Raw genomic sequence first — 16033 nt, forward strand, 5'->3', positions numbered from 1 at the left:
GTGGGGTTTCCCTCTGCTACTGCCCTGCACGTGGTCAGCACGTGGTCAGCATGTGCGTGTCGGGCAGCCCCGCCTCCCGGAGGCAGCCCCGGAGACCTACAGCGCGCTGGCCCCGCTTCTAGCCGCCAAGCGTACAGTACGGGGACAGTACGTCTGCTCTGGGGACCCAGCGCTGCCTTAGTTGGGTGACCCAAGGTCCAGACTGGGGAGGAGGAGCATGGTGGTTTCTCTAAGCTGTTACCCTGACCTGTAGCCCTCGATCTGCCGGCCACCTGAGCTGGGAGAGTTTGGTGTCGTTAGTAATCACCCCTACAACTCCAGTGACAGAAAGGTGACCAGGCACAAGCCCCACTGTCTAGGAGCTTGGATCCATAATCATGAGCACTCAAAGACTCCTATGATCGTGGGCACTCAGCCACAAGCAAGGGTATACACAGGTAGACACAGGTGTGGTCCTTTTGCAGATGGGAGAACACAGCCAGAGGAGAAGTGAGGGCAAAGGCTTCCACACTAGCAAACACAGATGTGCATTCCAGCTCCACCACTGACTTGCTGTGTGACCCTGGGCTAGTTACTCACCTCTCTGAGCCTGTGTTGCGTCTGAAGGAATACGGCCTCTGCGGGCCATTGCAAGGGTTCATGAAATCCCCTGTGATAGTCCCTCGGTTGGGCCAGTCCTCTGTAGAGGCTTACCTAGCGCTGGCCCCACCCCCGACCCCTGTCCCGTTCCGTGCTTTCAGCGGGAGGCGTCAGCACCTCGCAGCATTGGCATCACGCTGGTGAATGAAGGGGCCATAGCATTTCCTCTCACATTGCTTGATTGGCGAAACCATGCTAAGCCATAGGCACTTTCCCCTGTTTTACAGATGGGAGCGTGAGACTCAGAGAGGTCAAGTGATTTGCTCAGGGTCCTCTTGGCAGCATGGCCAAGGCCGGTCTCACCTGCAGGGGCTGAGTGGCTGGGGTAAGTGCTCTCCGCCCCTGTAGCCCACATGGGCTCAGCGCTGGAGCTGCGTCCATAAAGTGCTCATCCAGGGTGCGCTGGCAGGGGATCACAAACCCCAGCGGAACCAGGAAATGACCGCCTGGCTGCCTCCCAACCCAGACCGGATTAAAGAGCAGTAACCAGATCCTGCTGGGGATGGAGGGGAAACCGAGGCAGATGGCGTGAGTGATGAGAGACACACTTGCACATCGTCAGCAACAGGCTGCCTGTTTCCCCACATCTGGAGGGGTGTGCAGGCCTTATTTTATTTCATTTCATTCTGCCAGAAAGATGCAGACCTCTTGGCCAGGGTTCAGAGCAGATCAGAAAGCATGATTCAGAGCTGGGAGGGACACATGTGTGAGAAAAGATTAGCAGGAGAGGAAAAGACAAGGCCAGGGGTGACTCAGGGCACATCAAAGCCGCGGGGCTCAGCAAGACGAGATGAGAGATGAGGCATCTTTTCCTGGGGCCCACGGGGCTAGGGCGGCTCTGGAAGCAAGAGGGAAACTCAGCCAGCATGAGAGACAACACTCCGAGCCAGGGGCCGGGGCAGGAGTGCGGGTTCTTGAGCAGGGAGCGGGAGGGAAGCTGCATTCTTGGAATGTTGGTGGCTCGGGTCTCTGAGGCTCCGTGTGGGGCAGTGTGGGGTAGTGGACAGAGCCGGACAGTGGTGGTAGGCATTGCAGATTCCTGGCTCTACCACGTACCGGCTGTGTGACCTTGAGCAAGTCACTTTCCTCTCTCTGGGCTTCAGCGAGCTCCTCAGTCAGTATCTATTTCCAGAGGACCTACAATGCGCTGGACATTGCCAAGCACTGGGGACAGAGTGATTTGGGTTCGAACCATAAAGTGTGGCTGTGCTATCTAGGGGTAGTTATGAGAGCACCGCACAGGAGCTCCTGACCATGTCTGGGAGGGGAAGGAGGCTAACCTGAGACCAGAGGATGAGTAGGAGGGAGCCAGGTGAGGAGGAGGGAGAGCAGTGTCCCAGGAGGAGGCAATCACGTGTGCAGAGGCCTAGTGGCTCCGAGAGCAAAGCACGTGTGAGGGGTGCAGAAGTCTGCGTGGAGTGGCCAGTGATACCATTGGGGAGGTAGGTGGGGCCAGTTCCTGGAGGGTCTTGTAGGCCACTATGAACCTGTGGCTTTCTCCTGAGGATGTCCATGTCATGAGGATGGCGAGCCCCCCGAAGGAGGGGGGGGTCTTGGGATCAGAATGCCCCAGTTCAAATCTCAGCTCCACATCCCATCCCATTGGAAATACGTAATTAGATAAGCCCCTACTTACCCATTTCCTCTTCTATACATTAGGGGCACTACTACCTACCTCACAGATTGTTAGGATGGTTAAATGGAATAGTACATATAAAGCACTTAGACTAGTGTCCAGTATGCAGTAAGCACTCAATAAGTACTGGCAATTATTGTTGTTGGGATACTGTACATAGCGCTATCAGCAGACTGTCTCTGAAACTTCCTGCCCAGGCCTCCTGTCCATCCTGGCTTCCACCCCAGGGCCCGGCCCTCCCCTGTCCCTGCTTCCCTGGAGGGCTGTGGCTGGAAGGGGACTGTGGGTCGCAAAAGAAGGCTAAGGCCAGTGGAGTCTGAGTATGGCGGTTTCTGGGGAGCTCCCTCCCCATCCCACCCCCACTGTGTCTGAAGCAACCCAAGACCTCCAGCAACTGGATGAGAATAAGGGACAGGATTGGGGTGGGGTCCCCACAGCAGGCAGGGAGGGATAGGACGCTTGTCACTTTTACAATCTCAGTTTACACAGCACTCCTACAAGAGGGATAGGATTCGCCCATCATCTGTGAACCCCCCAGGGCTAGGGTCATCATTCCTGTTTTATAGGTGAGGAAACGGAAGTCCGGAGAGAGGAAGCCATTTGCCTGAAGGTACACGGATGCTGGTGGCCAAGCTGGGACTCAAACCCAGGATGGAGATATGCACAGGGACTAGATCAGGGAAGGTCTTGACAGCTCTGCCCCTGCTCCTCTCTCCAGTGTCCCCCAACCACCACCCCCTCCACCACTGGCCCACTTCATGTCCAGCCATTTCAACACATTCAGTACTCCTCATCTCACTAGGCCCATCCTCTTAAGGCTCAAGCTTTGGCACATTATTCCCCCATGGCTTGCCTGGAGCAACCATACCCAGACTGGACAGCACTAGGAAGACAACACCTCCTCCAGGAAGACTTTCTTGCTTTTTACTCGACACATCTATCCCTAGCTGGATTGGGGGCCCGCTCAGCCTCCTCTGCCTGCCCTGATCATCACTTTGACTCTTTCATCTACAGCACTGAGAGCTCCCGGAGGGGAGGCACAGGAGATGACTCGTCTGTTGGCCCTTGCCCAGCACAGGTGGAGTTTATTTTCTCCCCCTCGAATCTGGGTTGGCCTTTTTTGTCAGGTAAACTCTATGCCCAATGTGGGGCTCAAACTCATGACCCTGAGATCAAGAATTATATGCTCTACCGACTGAGCCAGCCAGGTGCCCCTGGATTGGCTTTTTGACTTGCTCGACCAGTAGAATATGTCAGACATGGCCACATGCCCAATCCCAGCTCAGACCTCCTGAGGATTCTGTGTTTCTGCCTTCTCTCTCAGAACCCTGCCACACCATGGGAATGATACCAACCAGCCTGCTTGAGGTTGACAGACCATGTGGGCTAGAGCTGTCCCATTCAAGGTTCCAGAGATGTGAGAGAGCCCAGCCAAGATCAGCAGAACTTTATATCTCACCCACAACTGCCCACAGATATATGAGTGGTCCAGCTGAGTCCAGAGAACTTTCTAGCTGACCTATAGGTTTGTGAGCAATAACAAATGCTTATAATTTTACACTACTGGGTTTCGGTATTATTTGTTACACAGCAATAGCTAACTGATAAAAACACACAGATAAATGACCGGAAATGAATGTATGACACAAACACAGCAGTAAAGGAAGGAAGGATGCGATACCGGCCTCCTGGTCTCCTCACCTTGTACACATCGTGGCTTCCCAGAACAGCATCGAACAGTGTGTAGAGGTCGTTGAGCAAGCCTACCACCTCAGTGGGCTCACTCAGGGCTGAGATGATGGTGAAACCCACAATGTCACTGAAGTATATGGTGACCTGGTCAAAGTACTCTGGCTCCACAGCTGCCCCCATTTTCAGAGCTTCAGCCACAGACCTGAAGGAATGGGAAGGACCAGAGTCACAAAGTGGGAGGACCCCCTTCCCACAGTTTGGAGGTGAGGGAGGGATCTCGGGAGGAAATTCCTGGGTTGAGCATCAGGGGATCTGGGTCAGGTCTGCTTGTGTGCTGGCTGCCCTCCAGCAAATACCTGTCCCTCTCTGGACTTTACTTCCTCTGAAGTCAGATGGGGGACACTGTACCTTCTCCTTGCTCTCAAGGGAGCGAGGTAGCAGAATTAATACTTAAAACCCCAGCATAGTGCCTGGTACATATAAGGGCTCTGTGAAAATATGTTAGATAAATAAACAATGAATAAATTGAATGAATTCATGGAGCCCAGATTTACTGAGCACTTACTCTCTCCCAGGTCCTAGGCTCAGAGCCACTGAGACTAGAGGCACAATGAAGTCCTAAGGGGCCACTCACAGAGGGAGCATCTGAGAGAGCAGCCTCTCTGTCTTCTGCCTCTCCAGCTCCAGTTCCTCAGTCCGCTCCTGGATCAGGTCCTCCAGGTTCTGGGAATACTTTTCCAGCATCCACAGCATAGAGTCAGCAACACTGGTCTTCTTGCCTTGATTGATGCTTTTGAACTGAAAATGGAACAAAAATCTCAATTCATCCATGAAGGTCAGCACACTCACTCTCAGGTTGGAAATCTCAGCCACAGGAACGAAGCAGACACAGTCCCTGCCCGGAGGAGCTCCACTGGTGGGGAGCAGATATGGAACAGACAAGGGATGGCGGCAACAAGAGAAAGCACAGACAGCTGGGAAGAAAAGTGAGCTAGTTCTCTATGAGCAGGTAGTCAGGGAGATGACTTTACAAAGGCGCCTATGCCCAGCATAGCATTACCACTGCTCTGGTTCTCACAACAACACTGTAGAAGAGACGTTCTTTGTTCTTCTTAAAGATGGATGGATGGATGGATGGATGGATGGATGGATGGATGGATGGGTAGATGGGTAGATATGATGGATGGAAGGATGGATGGGTGGATGAACAGATGGGTAGATAGAAAAGATGTATGTAGATTATTTATGTATATAATCGTTTCTACCTCTCCATTTCTCTCCTTGTTCAAAAAAACTTTTTTACAAAAGAAAATAATACATAGGTAAGGATACTGGGACCAAAGAAGAATAAATGCATGCTATTCTGGTCCAGCAAAATGCATGCTAGAAGTTGGTCACAATTTTGAATATGAGCTTCCTAGCAACAAAGCAAAGAAGGAAATAGAGATTACACAATCCACAGAGTCCATGAGACAGTGGAGCCTTAAGGTGGTTGTTCAAAAGAAACACAATTACTGCTCTTTGCTGCACAGAGAAAAATAACTCACATAGGTCTTCATAAGAGGACATTCATGTGTGGTCATAAATCATACGTTCCATGAAAAACTTGCAGGAAATATGGCAGTGTGTTCCCTAAGGAGGTTTACTAGAACCTTCCCCAATCTGGTTTGCAGCTTTCCAAAGTGCAGTCCGTGGGAGACGCAAATTAATGATGGTCAAAGTGAAGGAGTCCACTCCTGTCTAAATCCAGCAGCTTAGCATTTGTATGCGTGTGTGTGCATGTGTGCGTGTGCGTGCGTGTGTGTGTGTGTGTGTAGGTGTGCATATCCAGCCTCCATCAATACCAAACATCTGTAAGGTGGGGAGTGGCAGCAGCCCCTAATGCCCACCTACTTTGTATTGCCCGTTAAAAGCAGAGGCGCAAGCTTTAAAGGTCAGTCGGGGTGGCACGGCAGCTGCTGACCTTGAGACACCAAGGACACAATGCTGACGGGCAGCTCACCTCTGCAAGGAAGGCCCCCATTATACAAATGAAAAAGCAAAGGATATGAGAGGTAAAATACTTGCCAAGGACCTCATAAAGGTGGAACTGACTTTCAAACTGAGATCTTTCCTCTGCTAATTTTATCAGCAGCCACCCCACTGAATTATTTTAAAATTTGGGATGTGTTTTCCATTGTTTCCCTCGGGTTGCCCAGGAACACAATTATAGGATTTGCAAATAGCAATCATTTTCTTCTTCCTTTCTAATATTCATCTTCTTGTTTAATTGCATTAGCTGGTACTCCCAGAACAATGTCAAGTGAACATGAACCCAAGCCCTTGGACTTCGAGGTCAGCGTTCTTTCTCTAATGCCTCGCTCACTCTCTCAGAGAACCATCGTGTTTTTAACTTCATTCTCTCACTTGATGGTCACTCCAGTATGGCAAGTGGGGCCAGAGTTCGTCTTTCTGGGCAACTTTTAGGGAGGTTGAAGCTCAACAGAGCAATCAACTTGCCCAAGGTCAAGGAGGTGAACTGAAGTATAGATGTGAAGGCAGGCATTCTGGCCCTTGGCCCCCACAGTGTGATGCAGTTCCCACCCTCATGCTGTCTCTCACGTGCCCGTGCCTGCCTTCTCCGCCCCAGAGCCTTGGGCAGGATCTTTCCTCACAGTCACCCGACACTGGCCACCGCAGTCTCTGATCCCTGGATAGATCCCAGGCTCGTGTTTGAAGAATTGGCTGCTGGTCCTAGCTCTGCAACCCGCCCTCACCGTGGCCACTGAGAGCTCATTTCCTCTGAGACCCAGATTTCTGTGGGATGGGGACACTGCCCCTGAGGCCAGAGCTGAGGTGGGGAGAGGGTGTGGGAAGTCAGGGGATGTGGGGAGGGTTCCCGGAGGACACCTGTGCATTTCTCCGGTCTGTCTTCCTAGATCTCGCTCCCTCATCACCTGTCTGGACGCCCCTCTCGCTCGCTGAGCCTCTCCTTGGCAACGTGCCACCGTGGCTGGGGAGTGGAGGGTAGGAGGGGAGGCACGAAGCTGTCACCTCAGGCTTGATGGGTTGGTCCCGTGGGAGCCATTAGCCAGCTCAGTCAGGCCCACACACTCCACCTCCGCCCTGCAAACTCGTACGGGCTTGCCTCACCCCTCCGGCTGCAGTTCCCAAGGCAGGCCGGGGGCGGGGATGCACCCGTGCCCCTCACAAATTCCACTCACGGACAAGGGGCACCAGGGCTGCCTCCACGGCCACAAAGGGCCTCTGCTGTGGTGCCGGGGGCCCCAGGGAGGGTCGCGGTTTCCAGCACCAGCTCTGCAGACAGACAAACCCGAGTTTGGATTCCAGCCTCACTTGTGCTCCCTGAGTTACCTTGGGGGAGCCCCTCACCTCTCTGTGACTCAGTTTCTCTCCTAGGAAGCCAAGATAATACGGGTACTTCTTTGGAGGGCTATTATAAGGATTAAATGAAGTGAGCATAACACTTAGCATGGGGCGTGGCACTTAGGAAGGCACTCAACAAACATCCCTGGAACCCAGGGTTCTGAGAAAGTTTTCCTCAGAGGCTGGACCTCAGGCCCAGCCCTCCAGAATGGTGGTGCTGGGGGCGCCTGGGTGGCTCAGTCTGTTAAGCGTCTGCCTTTAGCTCAGGTCATGGTCCCGGGGTCCTGGGATCGAGCCCCACATCGGGCTCCCTGCTCAGCAGGAGGCCTGCTTCTCCCTCTCCCGCTCCCCCTGCTTGTGTTCCCTCTCTCGCTGTGTCTCTCTCTGTCAAATAAATAAAATCTTAAAAAAAAAAAAAGAATGGCGGTGCTGACCTGCGCACCCTTACTACATAGGATTTCTTGGCCCCAGCGGTAATGTCTGGCTCCCACTGGGCAAAGTGAGGTGAACTGATGAGCCATTTCGTGTGAGCACTGGCCTGGGGAGCACTGACCTGGGTGTAGATCTGGTCTAGGCTGGGTCTGTCCTCCGGAGCCTCCTCCCAGCATTGCTCCATCAGCTGGATACACTCTGGTGGCCCATGGTCAGCAGACACCAGGGGCCGGCACAAGGGAGGGGGTGATACCACCTTCCTGATGATTTCTGCAATAAACACATGCCATGTGCATAATGGGCTCGTGGTCCCCAGCAAGGCTCATGGGAAGGGGTTGGCCTCGGGTCCTGAGAGAGAAGGCAGGGGAGGCCTTTGGGGGTGCAGGGATCGGGCCCTGAGGGTATTCCTTGGATCCCCTGCTCTGTACCCCAAGGCATGCTGGCCAGTGGACCCAGGATTGCCCAGGATGTGACCAGAGAAAGGGTCTCACGCTAGGAGCTGGAAGAGCAGGTTTTGAATTCTGGATCTGCTACGACGTCTCCAGGAGATGGTAGACAAGACAGAGATCTCTCTAAGCCTCAGTCTTCCCATCTGTGAAATGAGCTTAATAAACTGCCTTCTTAAGAGGGGTGCAGAGGAAAGAGAGAACCTAGCAGGCTCTCCCCCACCCCCAAGGCCAGCTGCTGCTGCTGGCCAGCAATGCTCACCGATGTGCTTGAGACCTTGACGCTGTGGCTCTTTCCACCAGCCCTGTCACCTGGAGACTTTCTGGTGCCAGTTCCCGGGGTAAAAAACAAGACTGTCTGCTTTCATTATCATCATCATTATTATTTTCCCAAGACAGCCCCTGCCATGATCTTCCCATCCCCACTCCCTGTAATAAAGACCACCAGACTAAGTCGAGGTCCAACAGATCAGTGTTCTAGCTCTGGCTCTGCCACTTGCCATCACTCTGTGCCTCAGTTTCCCCATCTAACAACTGCTCAAAAAAGCTCCACCTCGGGAAGCTACTGGGGACACTGGGGGAGCTGAGAGATTCACAAGGGCACTGGGAGGAAGTGGGGCTGAGATCAGGAGGGGACTTCTAGATCCCCCACTGACGTTCTAAGTTATGTCACTTCTCTGAGCCTCAGTTTACTCATGTATAAAAAGGGCATAAAATAGTACAGACTTCCTAGGGCTGAGGGGTACAGCTGGTTACTCCCTGAGGAGGACTAGGACCCTCCTCTTTTGGCCGAGGAGGCGGGGGCCCTTAATGGCACTGAGAAGAAGCTTCGTTCTGGATTGCAATCCCCTCCCCGCTCCTTGTTGGCCCCCTGGTTGGGGACAGGCCATGAGTCTCATTTTACAGATAGGGAAACTGAGGGTCCTGGGAGTGAAGTAGCTCACGCACAGCTACAGGGCTGGTAAGAAGAAAACTCTAGATCTGAGCCTGATCTCCTCCTGCATGATTTTCTTTGCCCAGAGGCCTCCAGCCTGCAGGCATCAGACCCTGAGGGCCTCTGGGTAAAGGGTCTGGAAAGCTGTATGCAGATGGAATCAATAATACATCACACACGCATGTACAACTCTTTTTCAAAAAGTATTCGGATGGTGTTGGGATGAATAAAATACAAATCCATTTCAAAGTGTTGCTGATTTCAGAGCAGATTCTGTCTTTGGGTATTGTCTCGGTGAGCGGATATTAAAAATCAAATAGTAGCATGTGACATTAAAGTGGAGTCCTCGTACGTGAACATGCTGAAAGCCACCAGCCCAGGCCAGGCCGGGTCTCGCATTCCCTCACCACGCCAGGCGCGCTGCCCACACCCAGTCCGCACCGCATCACCGTGACTGAGGGGCCATGTCCGTGGCTGCGGGAGGGGGCTGCCCATCCAGCTTTGTGGGAATGTGCTCCACGGATGGAGACTTGAGGGCAAGAGCATGGACCCACTGCTTCCCGCTGAGAAGTCCCTTCCCTTCTCTGAGCCTCAATCAATTATCCCAAAAGAATGCCCTTACCCCCTCACAAGGTTGTCCAGTGGAATAAGGCAGTTATTATTCTGGAAGCTGCAGGTGCCCCCCTACACACACAGACACACACACACACAAGATCTTGAAAAGATATTATTTCTGAGAGCGAGGAGGGTCTGCTTCCACGTTGGGAAGTCAGGAGAGAATGTGGGGTCCCCCATCAGCACATCCCTAAAACCACTCAGGCAAATTATTTATAGAGTGCCCACCAGGGGCCAGGCACTTCGTGTAAAGAATTTCACTGAATCCTCACAACCACTCTGGGAGGCAAGTATGTTCTTCTAGCTGTCCCCCTGCTGCCTGTGTCCAGGCCAGACCATGTTTGGTCCCCATTTTACAGATGAGGAAACTGAGGCTCAGACCCTGAAAGGGATTTCAGACTTAGGTCAGTGTCCCCCAGTACCTGTGCTCTTTGCGTTTCCTCCCTGAGACCAGGGAGGGCACCCCCCGCCCAAGAAGGAGCAGGCCCTGGACTGACAGCCCAATCCAATGGTGACCATCCAAGGATTCCAGGCCTGGTCCCTTCCCCTAAAACCTCATGAAGTCCAGGCCCAAGGGGCCGTGCCCTGGCAGCCTGGCTTGCACACTCCATCTGGCCAGTCTCCCCTCTCCTGGCGGGCAAATGTGGGGGGCCAGGCCGCTGAGGAGTGTTAAACAAATGGCCTGACAAAGGCCCCTCTCCTTCCCACTCCTCCACCTCATAAATCTGGGGCCTGGAATGCTCATTACTCACTGAGCAGTGCTTTGGTGGAGAAAGGAAGTGAGCCAGGCCTCCCTTGAATGAGATTATCCACTGGGGGTGGGAGGGGATGGAGGGCTCAGCTTCGTCGCTGCCCTGCACTATGGCTGAGATGCCAGGCTGTCTGTGGGGACAGGTCCCCAGGACTGGACACAGGCAGCAGGGGGACAGCTAGAAGAACAACACAGAGCGGGAGGAAATGTTTCTGAAGTTGGGCCCTGGCACCGGGGTCAGAGAAGAAAATGTCTAAGACCAGGTGATGATGAGGAAGGTATGAGTGAGGATCCTGCACACCTTGAAGGAGATGAGATGCTTTTGAAGGAGCCCCACCTGGACAGAGAAGCAAGCCCCCAGATACTGAGCGGCTTAGCCACATCCGACATGGGCCAGATGTCTGGCCCATTTTTTATTTCATCCCCATTTGAAAGATGAGAAAACTGAGGCTCAGAGAGGGGGAAGTGATTTGTGTAAAGTCGTGTAGTAAGTTAGTGACACAGCTGGGGAAAACTGAGGTCTGCATGAGCACAGAGTCGACACTAAGCAAGGGGGCTGTTTAGGGCATGAGCGCCCACAGACACCGCAATGACCCTGGAAGAGGCAGAAGGGGGTGGAGGTTTTCTCCCAGAAACCAATGTCTTTAGCCCCAGAGCTGGTCAGCTGACATTTTGGCAGAGCTGCTGAAGGCTGCCTGGCTTAAGCCAAAGAAACTCAATTCTCACAGTCAAACCAGGCCAAGTGTGTCTGTGTGGTTATTCCCAGGCCTGGATTTCCTGATGGCCACAGGGCTCCCCAACTACATGGGGACTCCAGCCAGGGGAAGCCCGAGGAAGGAGGACAGGGGTGCTGTACCTTCTGCGGAGAGCCCCGAGGAGCTGTAGGGTGGGCCTCGCGTCAGCACCTCCTGCAGGACAATGCCGATGCTGAAGATGTCTGCTTTGAGGGTCCCCCGCCCAGGTGCCCCCGGCATGCGCAGCAGCTCCGGAGCCGTCCATAGCAGCTCTGCAGTCACAGGGCAGGGCCACACCGTCCTCACCCACTGACCCCCAAGCTGGGCCGAGATGGGCGGACGCTTCACACGTGTGGTGTCCTTGCCCAGGAGGATGTAGGTGCTTCTGTTCTCCCCCGTTCACAGGCAAGGGGCTGGAGGCAGCTCAAGGTCACACCACGGGAGGTGCTGAAGGATTGGACATCTCCCCCCTCCCCCTGCCTCATAAGCATCCAATTGAAACAGAGGCCTCAGAACCTACTGGAGGCCCCTGCCTACCCCTGAGCTGACCTTCTGGAGCTGGCCGGGGGCGAGGAGCCCGCTGAACATTCAGGAGCTCTGCATAACCGTGGTCAGTGACCTTGAGAACAAAGCGTCCATCCACCACACAGTTTCGGGACTTGAGGCGGCCATGAGGGAAATGCTGATGGTGCAGATACCGCATGCCCTGGAGTGGACATAATGGTGGTCCATAAGGCCTGTGATGAATGAAAGGGGCCCCTGGTCCTCTCAGAATCCCACAGACCCTAAAAACCCTTCCTGCCTTCTCTCACCTTTTCCCACACTGTTCAAGTTTTTCTTAGACAAAGTGGAAAGAGACCAGGTCTTGGAAATCTGAGCATCTCTTGTCTCCCTGCCCTCCCCATGGCCCCCGTAGCTTCAGACCCAGGGAGGGTTCTCACACGGATCAAATCCAGCAGCAGAGAGGCCTTGAAGGTCCAGTCCAGCCACAGAGCCTCATTCCGCAGCAGGTCCTCCAGGCTGCCCCGGGCACAGTGCTCCAGCACCAAAGCACTGACCCCAGGGGCTACAAAGACGCCCAGGCAGGCAGCAACATTCTCATGCCTCAGCTCCCGCATCTGTTGGGGCAATGGGCACAGTAGCAGCCCCCAGGGGCTTGTCGAAGGCTGGACCAGGTACAACCCACATCTGGGCCTCCAGTATTTAGCACCCAGCACAGGGCAGAGCACAGAGAGACACCAGAAATATTGGATGGATGGATAGATAAGATGGATATGTGGATGGATGGATGGATGCATGCATGGATGGGTGAATAGATAAATGGATGGATGGATGGATAGATGGATGGATGGATGGATGACGGATAGATGGATGGATGATGGATGGATAGATGATGGATGATGGATGGATGGATGGATGCATGTATGGATGGATGGGTGAAAAAATGGATGGTTAGATGGATGGATAGATGGATGATGGATGAATGGATGCATGGATGCATGGATACATGGATGGATGGATAGAAAATGGATGGTTGAATGGTTGGATGGATGGATAGATGGACAGATGATGGACCGATGAATAAGTAGGTGAAAAACTGAGTGGAAATGTCGTGGGTAAATAAGTAAGTTGTAGCCAACTCCATGGTATAGGCATCTAAGCCTGTTTCCCCAACCTAAGTGGCACCATGTACCTGTAAACTGTACATTCTCTCCCCCCAAGACTCAAGGACTGATGAGGAGAGGCAGAAGACCAGAAGGGATCAGCCTCAAGAAGAAAACAGCCTCCCTGATGGCTGCCCAGCAGGTCAGAGAGCTCCAACCCAACCAGCAATGCTAACATTTGTCCAAGCAAGAGAGATGGGTTTGGTGTGGACCTCCTCACAAAAACAGTTCAAGGGTCAACTAAGTGGGGGAGACCTGAATGTAAGTCACAATCATACTAATATATCTGGTGAGTTGAGAATGGCCTCCATCCTTTGACCCTCCTGATATCAAGAGGCGGGACATCTGTCCTTTCCCTTTGAGCGAGTTCTGTGATGGCTGTGACCAACAGAACATGGTAGAAGTGGTCTTGTGCATTTTGAGTCTGGGTCTTAGGACACTGGCAGCTTCTCTTTTCTGTCTCTTAGAGCCCTCTCTGTTGGGGCCTTGAATGGCTCTAAGAAGTCCCTCTACGCAGAGTCATCATGCTGGAGAGACCACGTGGAGAGGCCCTTAGACTACACAGAGTGGAAAGTCAGGTCTGGCTAAGCCCACTCTTCCAAATGCCCTGCCACGCGTGTAAGTGACCAAGTGTGTAAGTAAAGCCATTGTAGGCCCTCTAGACCTGAGGTCAGCAGACTCTCTGCAAAAGTACAGTTCATAAATATTTTATGCTTTGCAGGCCATACGGTCTCTGTCACAAATACCTCGGCCATCTGAGGGCAAAAGCTGACAGAGACAGTATGTAAAGGAATGCGCATGAGTTCCAGTAAAGCTTTTTCTATAAAAACAGGCCTGTGGGCCATAGTTTGCCAACCTCTGACAGCCCATTTAAAGCCTAATACCATTGAGTGGCTCCCAACCACGCTCAGCTGAGCCCTGCCCAAATTTCCTACCCACGCAAGCATATCATAAAAATGATTGTTGTTTGAAAGCACTACATTTCGTTACGCGGTCACAGATAACCAGAACATAGTGAAGGTTCTGAAAAGCCCGATGGCTAACTCAAGCAATTTCCAAACTTATTTGACCACATCTAGGACTCTTCCTTTTAAGAAACATCTATTCACTCTGGTTGCAAGATGCCCACCAGGACATGCCTACCCTCGCCTCCAGTCACTTAATCTTTCCAAACTGGATTTCAGGTGGTGGTCATGTGGGAAATAATTATAATAAAATTCACCATTTATCAAAGGCACACTGCTGAGCAGGGACAGTTCTAGGTTATTTCATATGTCCTCTCCAATCCTCATCCTTCCCCAGGAGTGGACTTCATTAGTTCCATTTTACAGGAAAGCTAAGCGTTTCATGGAGGCAGAACTCTCCTTAGGACCCTCCTGACTCAAATCCTGTGCTCTGTCCTCCAGCCCACAGTGCCTCTCAGGATGGTGGCAACCTCAGGAGTGAAGGGGCTCATGTGGTTAGTGATGAACAAGTGACTGGAAGCTCCCTGAAGGAAGGAGCCCTGTCCCTCTTCTCCACAGCTGTACCCCCAAACCCAGAACATGGCCTGGCACATAGGTGGTGCTCAGTACACAGTGAATAAATGGGTGGACGGGTGGAGGGTTGGAGGGCAGGGGATGGGGTCCTTCGAGGGTGTTGATGATACTGATGGAAGGGACTGTGTCCCTGGTGGTCGTGGTGTTGGCCATGTTGGGGTGGTGACGTGACTTCAGGGATGCTGGCGTGTGAAGATGGCAGTGATGGTGTATAATAGTGGTTGGGGGGTTGGCCATAGGGCAAGACTGTGACTATAGGAAGGACTCCTTCCGGAGGCTAGAAGCTTCTATGTTGAGTGGGGCCCACTCCATACCACTAGGGGTCTCCTGGCAGCACCCGCTCCACAGCCCGCCCCCCACCCCCTCTGCAGCCCTACCTTTCTCAGGAGGCTGAGACAGCTGGGCCGCAGCTCAGGGGCCACTCTCCCTGTTAAGGAAGAACAAGAGTTTACCGTCTCTGGTCCCCAGCTGGGTGGCCTTGGGTAAATCCCTCGGTGTTTCTGGGCCTCAGCTTCTTCCCCATAAATGTATCCTTTCTGTACGCTCCGAGCCAGGCAGAGCCTAGCCAGCGGAAACCAAAGTTAGACTTTCCCTTTGGTGGGGCGAAGCCAGGGGCCCGGCTTTGGCTGACAGACCTGCGTTCAGTCCTAACTCCGCCACTGTCTAGCTCTGTGACCTTGCGTAAGTGACTTTGGTCCCCTGAGCCTCGTGTTCCAGCTCCAGAAAGTGAAGATGAGACCCCCACCCACAACGCAAGGCTAACAACTGGTGCATATAAAGCATGTGAGCTCCCAGTCTCAAGGTCAGCTTTACTCTGCAGGCCTCAGGCACCCATGACACCCCAAAGCCTGGGAAGTGACTGGGGCTGGGGAGGGCGGTCTGTGACCCAGGACCTGTAGGAGAGGGGAGGGTGGGTGAGAAGGAAGCTTTGGGATGTGGCTCTGTCCTCGCCCCGGCCTGGCCCAGAGCTAGCTGCATTCTCAGCCCTTTGCCCCCTGTCACTGATGGGTTTCTGGCTCCTCAGCCGCACCCACGGCCCGTCAGCTAACTCAGAGGAGCAGACAAAACACGCTGTGTACATCATTAAAGCCTCCTTTCAGCATAAAAGAAAAAAGATGGGATTCCCCTGGAGAGAAGGTGGAAAAGAAGGAGCATGAGCCTCATGTCGCTTCCTGTACAGTTAGCCCGGCTCGTCAACCGTGAGTCACAGAGCATGAGAATGGAAGCATCAGTGAATTGTCGAATTTGCGAACACAGCACCTGAGAAACCACAGCAACTTTAGAATCCTGCTGGTCTAATCTCTGACTTTGCAGCCTTCCTATCAGCTGGTGGCGAGGCTCTGCCCAGAGGTTGTCTCGGGCTGGGTGCCGGCCCACACCTCTGAGCCTCAGGGACCTGGGATCTCACTGTCCCTTGCCGAAACAGGTGGGACAGTGACCTAGGCTAGAAGCCCTGGGGTGGTCCCATGCTGGGAGTGCTCAGGCCCAAGTGGCCAGGAACCGGTTGTTTCTTAAGGTCCGATCACGAACCATGCTGAACTGGGAGCTGGGAGTCCTGCTTCCCACTCTTACCATGCCACTGATTT

At 53.3% G+C, this 16033-nt stretch overlaps 1 protein-coding gene across 1 annotated transcript in view; it reads right to left on the reverse strand.

Annotated features, from left to right (window-relative positions):
• Nucleotides 1–16033, reverse strand: part of LOC118004023 (guanylate cyclase D-like) — a 41239-nt gene that overhangs the window by 11003 nt on the left and 14203 nt on the right. The window contains exons 8-15 of the mRNA XM_034995145.1: nucleotides 14990–15008; nucleotides 14825–14874; nucleotides 12187–12363; nucleotides 11795–11951; nucleotides 11368–11517; nucleotides 7887–8035; nucleotides 4602–4765; nucleotides 3977–4169 (exon numbers count right to left, since the gene is read on the reverse strand). Of these exons, the coding sequence (XP_034851036.1) occupies nucleotides 3977–4169; nucleotides 4602–4765; nucleotides 7887–8035; nucleotides 11368–11517; nucleotides 11795–11951; nucleotides 12187–12363; nucleotides 14825–14874; nucleotides 14990–15008 (1059 nt within the window). The remainder of the gene's footprint in view (nucleotides 1–3976; nucleotides 4170–4601; nucleotides 4766–7886; nucleotides 8036–11367; nucleotides 11518–11794; nucleotides 11952–12186; nucleotides 12364–14824; nucleotides 14875–14989; nucleotides 15009–16033) is intronic.

Source organism: Mirounga leonina, unplaced genomic scaffold (assembly GCF_011800145.1).
Source record: "Mirounga leonina isolate KUSES-001 unplaced genomic scaffold, KU_Mleo_1.0 Mir_92, whole genome shotgun sequence".
NCBI lineage: Eukaryota > Metazoa > Chordata > Mammalia > Carnivora > Phocidae > Mirounga > Mirounga leonina.